This window comes from Acipenser ruthenus, chromosome 1, assembly GCF_902713425.1.
Source record: "Acipenser ruthenus chromosome 1, fAciRut3.2 maternal haplotype, whole genome shotgun sequence".
Lineage (NCBI taxonomy): Eukaryota > Metazoa > Chordata > Actinopteri > Acipenseriformes > Acipenseridae > Acipenser > Acipenser ruthenus.
The window spans coordinates 75168448-75174471 of NC_081189.1; the positions used below are offsets into that span (position 1 = coordinate 75168448).

The 6024-nt window shown below is 36.2% G+C and overlaps 1 protein-coding gene across 1 annotated transcript; it reads left to right on the plus strand.

The window, feature by feature from the left end:
- The first annotated feature begins 1664 nt into the window (after positions 1-1664).
- LOC117420405 (DNA damage-inducible transcript 4-like protein) lies at positions 1665-5141 on the plus strand. The gene is made up of 3 exons (XM_034033840.3): positions 1665-1895; positions 2138-2266; positions 3393-5141. The coding sequence occupies exons 2-3, from the start codon at positions 2176-2178 to the stop codon at positions 3881-3883; spliced, it is 582 nt and encodes a 193-aa protein (XP_033889731.1). The 5' UTR covers positions 1665-1895; positions 2138-2175; the 3' UTR covers positions 3884-5141.
- Positions 5142-6024: the final 883 nt, after the last annotated feature.

The window sequence follows — 6024 nt, forward strand, 5'->3', positions numbered from 1 at the left end:
GTTGCTTATTTCTAGTTTTGCAACATTACCAATTTTTCACAAAACACCTGCTGCTGCGCAATCACATTCTTTGTAAATTATAATTGTCATAAATTAGACTAACTGAGTTAGGCTTTGAGACGTATAATACAGTTCAGGAATAGTAAACTTTGAAGATAACCTAATCACCATTCTATAATTTTATTGTGTAATAAATCATTTTCAGCTGTTTATTCCATTCCTGTGTAAAGGGAGAGCACACATTTCACTGTTTTATACTGTAGTAGTTGAGTATTCAATGTAAATCAAATGAAATAAATTCACTAGCTAAAAGTTACTTGTTTACTCTTCATTTAAAGGCTTGGGTGGGGGAAAATCAACAAAATCGTATTTTTTTAAAGAATATGTTTATATATTTGACTCATTGACTTTTTTTTTTTACAGGCTAAGCTGTTGGGACAGAAACAATAACACAAATGTTCAGCCTATTTGAGAGGTTGTTTTATGAAGAATGAGGACCCTTCTGGACTCATTAGGTCCATTCACCCATAAGATTTGATATTATAAGTCAAGCACCCATCTGCTTCAGAGACATTACGGCCACAAGCTTGTCTGCTCCCTCAATCCAAAAACAATAGCCAGTTACAGTTTGAGCAAAAGATAATCAGTGGTCTGCATATTGTGTCTTTGAGGCCCTGACTGTCATGTGTGTTGGGGGTTAGATCAACAGCACATAGGCTGGGATTTTTGAGATGTTGATTGCCATAATTGTTTGCCACTGAGATTAACTTGCATAGTGTACACAGTTGTAAATGCATTTCTTTGGCAAAGTATGGGGGTTAAATTGACAGCAAGTCTGGTCTGAAAATCAAACTTGCCAAATACTAGTGGGTGGTTTCAATATATTCAAAGCCTTTTTAGTGGCAGCCACAAAGAACTGCCTTCTGAAATCATTCTGTCTACAAAATGCATTGATTTTCCAACAGATCTTGGCCTAGATTTATAAGCCATTATTGTGTAATTACCATTGTTTATGCCTGACTCACTGTGTAGAAGACTTCTCAGTCAATGACATGTAATGCCTTATATTTTAGCCATTTGACAATGACTTGGAAGTAGTTTAGGAGTAGCCTTTATACTACTTAAATTGGTTTAGTAAATACTAGTCTTATTTTTGGTGAAATGACTGGAAGTGGTTAGACACAGAAATGAAAGTCCTAAATGTTCTGGATTCTAGTGGATGATCATTTTCGAACAGTAATGTTAACCTGTTTTACTTCAGTCATGCCCAGGTTAAATATAAAAACAAGAGACTGCAGGTAAGCAACAAACGATAATGTACAATTCGTGAACATATTTTGATTGTTCTAGAAACACAGACCATTAATATAAACTCCCAACTAGCGCAACATAAACATAATTAAATACAATTAAAAAGTGCAATGTAGAATAAACATTGATATAAAGCATAAAAATAATAAACAAATAATTAATCAAGCACCTAGATTTTAAAAATAAAAAAGGAACGCTAGGGAAAACGGTATTTATATAAATAATAAAAAAAAAAACCAGGTAGCAACACACTACCTTTCTCTTTAATTGGATACTTCTGTAAAATGAGTAGCCAATCACATCCCCGAATTTTTGTTATCACGGCTCTGAAGAAGTCAGCAGCGCGCAGATTGGGATTGTAATGCCAGAAAACCATTGTGCGCACTGATTGGCTGACGCGCTGCAGTCGTCTGTGAGCGAGGAGGCTATAAAGTTTCTGAGAAGAGCACACATTTGCGTTCATTTGGTGTTTGTGTATTGATATTGCGTTTGAGGGGACAGTTGCAGTACTGGAAGTTGGCGGTGTTAATTTGAAAGGGAAAGCCTATTCGTCAAATTATTTATTTTTTTTATATTTAAAAAAGGTAAGCGGAGTGATACTTTTGTATTAGTAAAATATGTTTATCTTGAAAACCTTACATGGTAGTTTGAAAGCCAGTCGATAAACATACTGTTTGGTAAAGGAACGCCTATTTATGTGTTATTTTTGAAAGTCATTGTAATTGAATGGTATAGCCTTAATTATCATTAAGCTTAAATGCAGCTGTGCAAATCGTTTCTGTTTAAATAATATATTCACACACGTTTTTCTTTTTTCTAAATCCAGCACTTTAACGTAACTAACTTGCACGAAGATCTAAAACAATGGTTGCCACGAGCACAATGAAGAGCAAAAATTCAGAATGCGTTTCAGAGCTAATAGACCGGAGACTTGACCACGCACAAATAGATGAAGGTAGGTGTTTGTATGCAATTTAAATGTATAGCCGAATGAATGTTCAGTCCAGCATAAACAGACGTGTCACGGCATGTATTTAACTACAAAGACTTGCTGCAGAGGAGTAGCGCACAGATAACAAGGGAGGGTAGGAGGGAGGGGGTTCTAATTACGATGAAGTCATCGTTTTTAACTTTATGCTTTAAATTCAGATGGTCTCGTCTGCTGCATGGACTGCGCAGACCGTAACACAATCAATGGGCAATTCTTGAAATAACATTTGATAAGGATTTTTTTTTTGTTACCTTTTGCTGCATACTGATATTGCAGCCCTTAAGAATACTGAATTACCCCACCGCATCAAAAACAATCCTTGTGTTAGGCAAACGAGATTATTCCTAAATCTCAGTAACCCTAATTTTAAATGTATAAAATCTGAACTATAACGATTTCTAGATAGCAATCTAGTTTAATACTAAACATTCATTGAAAGAAGTCACTTTGACTAGCTGAGCTAGTTAAGCATTACAGTTTTTGAAATATGATTTTGTAAATCATCTATCTATCGGTCATTCATTCAATTCATTCATTCATTCATTCTGTTTGAAACTTATGACTCTCAGCTAGTGTCTCTTTAAATAAACGGTCCAGCTGTCTCCAATATGATATGCAGGACTAACTCATTTGAAACCTGATAGCTTGCCTGCTGTAGTTGGAGATGACAAATTCTGTTGTAGAACTCCTTGTGGTTAAGTAACACAAGCTAAAGGTGTGGTTTTTTGTTTGTTTGTTTGTTTTTTTGTAATTTATTTAGCACACTAGAAATGCTTGCGCTGGCCCAAGATAATGTATGACCTTGAGTTTTCCTAAAGCTGTACTTTTGTTTCTATTTTAAAGTTAATGATTTTAATTCCATGTCTTTATACACAGTATATGTTGCCCCCTATTAATTTCCCCACTGCAAAGGGTTCAGAAATAAAATAATTTAGCCACCCTTTCTCTGCTTGGTCATGTTTTGTGTTGCACACAGTTACACGTGTTTGCAAATGTATGTATTTTTTATTATTTATTTCTTGGCAGACACAAATAGTAATAATTCTAGATACTCTAGCAAATCTAATTGTAACTATTCATGCTTTTTTAGAACTGGACTACTGGTATCATGGCCTGATTGAGCCCAATCTGAATGGAGAGGTGTTTGAGGAAAGAACCTGTCAGAATTTGGCCAAAATGTTTGAGAACTGCCTGTCCCGAGCCAAGAAGACCAAACTGCACTGTTCTGAGGTTCTGGTCCCCGAGAAGCTCACCAGCAGGATAGCTCGTGACGTCCTGAGGCTCTCTTCTGGTGAGCCCTGTGGCCTACGTGGCTGCATCCTGTTTATCAACCTGGAGGTCGAAAACGTCTGCAAAAAACTGGACCGGATAATTTACGACTCCAGTGTGGTGCCCACATTTGAGCTGACCCTGGTGTTCAAACAGGACAGCAGTGCCTGGCCCAGCCTAAGAGACTTCTTCCTCATCGGCGCTTGTTTCAGTCCCGGGTTCCGGCATGCTCTGAAGCTCAGCCCCGGGTTTAGACTGGTTAAAAAGAAACTGTATTCCCCGTCAGCTGGTACCGTTGTAGAGGAGTACTGAAACTTCACGCACTTCTGTTTTGGCAAAACCTGAATGTAAAACCACGTGTTTGAGACGGGTGGTCTTTAAACCTGTTTTGTGTTGCATATTTTGAGGGGTGGGTGGGGGGCATTGCAAAGATGTAGTCACTTTAAAAAGGTGGGCCTTCCAATGGACTTCACCTTTTCAGGTGTGTGTTTTTTTTTTCTTTAAGTACGGCAGCTTTATCATTTGTCTCCACTACAAATGTACATGGCTGGTATAACAAGTGATCAAAATGTGTCATGTTCTAGCGAAGACATTTTGTGTTGTCCTTATTTCATTTTAAGCACACTGCAACCAATCCTTCACAGTGGGTCTACTCGAATGACTACTGTCTTCACCCTATGACTTTGGATTTTAGGTGGCTAACTGTGTATTCAAATAGAAGCAGACCATTTTTTTTTATGAGAAATTTGTAATGACTGTTCCATCTAACATTTAGATGCAATAATTGGTAATGTGGTAAGTGACAAGTGCTTAATTTAATGTAGGATCCAGTTCTTTGTGTTTAAATAAGAGTCGCTCACTCTGATTTAACCTTGACTAATTGCCCTTGGCTGCTTACAGTGTTTTAACAGTAATGCTTTGCAACAGTGATGGTAAAGGTGTGTGGGTTTCTTTTCTTTCTTTTTCATTCACCCCGCCCCTCAAGCCATGTTGCTAGCGACGCTCCTAATTTAGTGTTTTTACTATTGGACAAGATAGCTTGCACAGTAGTCAAATGGACTTGCAGAACACATTTTAAATAATAATTTTAAACTGGTAGCACATGGGTCTCTAAAACAAATTCTTGTCACCAGCCACTTAACCCTCCTGATGCTTGAGGTTGTAGATCTGTTTTTGTTATTTTGTTTTTTCCCCCCCATTTCTAAAACATGGTGCCTTTTTTAGACTAAAGTTCAGTACAGATTAGATTAATTTAGGGATATGAGGGTTTTTTTTTTTCATTTTACTATTTGCACTTGTGTATTTGTGGTGTGTGTGTTTTTTTTTTGTTTTTTTTGCATTGGCGATCATTGCACAATTGGAGAACATTGTTCATTATGGTTTGTTGTCATTGTAGTGCTCAATAGACTTTAGACTTTTGTACACTTTCCATTTTTACAAATGTCAAGATGCCTTTCTAAGGCGTTTACTGCTGCAGTGCTGTTACTCGGCAGCTGGAGCCTTCTGTGCTTAAATTCCTGTTAAAGGAAGACAATATTTTGTCTTTTTGACAATAAAAAATATTTTTAAATTTTGTGGTTTTTCTTTTCTTCAGACTCTATGCTACAGTTAACACAGACTTTGAATCTACGTTTCACTTCTACAGAAATGTGATCTAAAAATTCACTTTGCATACTGGTTATTTTTTTATTAAATCCAGCCCAGATTTTCATAAGTAAAGTATTTAGTCATATACCTGATATCATACATACAAGATATTTAAGAAAATAGATTTCTGTATTTTTAGACAAAATGCATCCGCTCCAAGGAAACCTACTTTTCATGTGTGTACTTTAATTAATGTATTCACACAAGGCAGGATTCAGGTCTGGCTGCAGGGGTAATTGCAAAAAACATTTTTCACCTTGCTTGTTTTTGTGCAGGCTCCTTGGATATAAATAATTCATGTAGCAGAGCAGATGCTGAAATTGACTCGAGCCTTCATAGATGCTGAGTTGTTGTTCAGAATTTCACTCTTGTAGCACAATGCAGTTCTTTCATGTGACTAACAAACAAGTGGAACTGAATGGCACAAGTGTTCCATTAATACGAAACAGCGTTTTTGTTTAATGTAAATGGAGAGAGTGGGTTCAGTACTATTTATACAAGTAGGTTTTTTTTCTCTTTGTTGTATTTATTGCAAACTGTATATTTGGCTTTCCAGATTGCAAAAGATTCTTGTTGAAATAAATTCAGTCCTAAATGTTGCTTTTAATATTAAACAAAACACAAAACATGATTTCAATTTCCTTAATCCAGAATCTATTTTGTGGATATTCTATATAAAAAAAAAAAAGTATTGGAAGAAATAACTCAAAGAAATCTGGCTTTACAATAAACATCTGGATAGCAAAACAGTGCAGCTGTTGGTTACCGTCCAACATTATCATACCTACTTTCAAGTGTCATTCATA

What these genes read in the sequence shown, in the direction of transcription:
- LOC117420405 (XM_034033840.3), top strand. Translation starts at nt 2,176, where the DNA reads ATGGTTGCCACGAGCACAATGAAGAGCAAAAATTCAGAATGCGTTTCA. An exon ending in CCACGCACAAATAGATGAAG is followed by an intron (nt 2,267 to 3,392) that starts GTAGGTGTTTGT and finishes ATGCTTTTTTAG; the next exon opens with AACTGGACTACTGGTATCAT.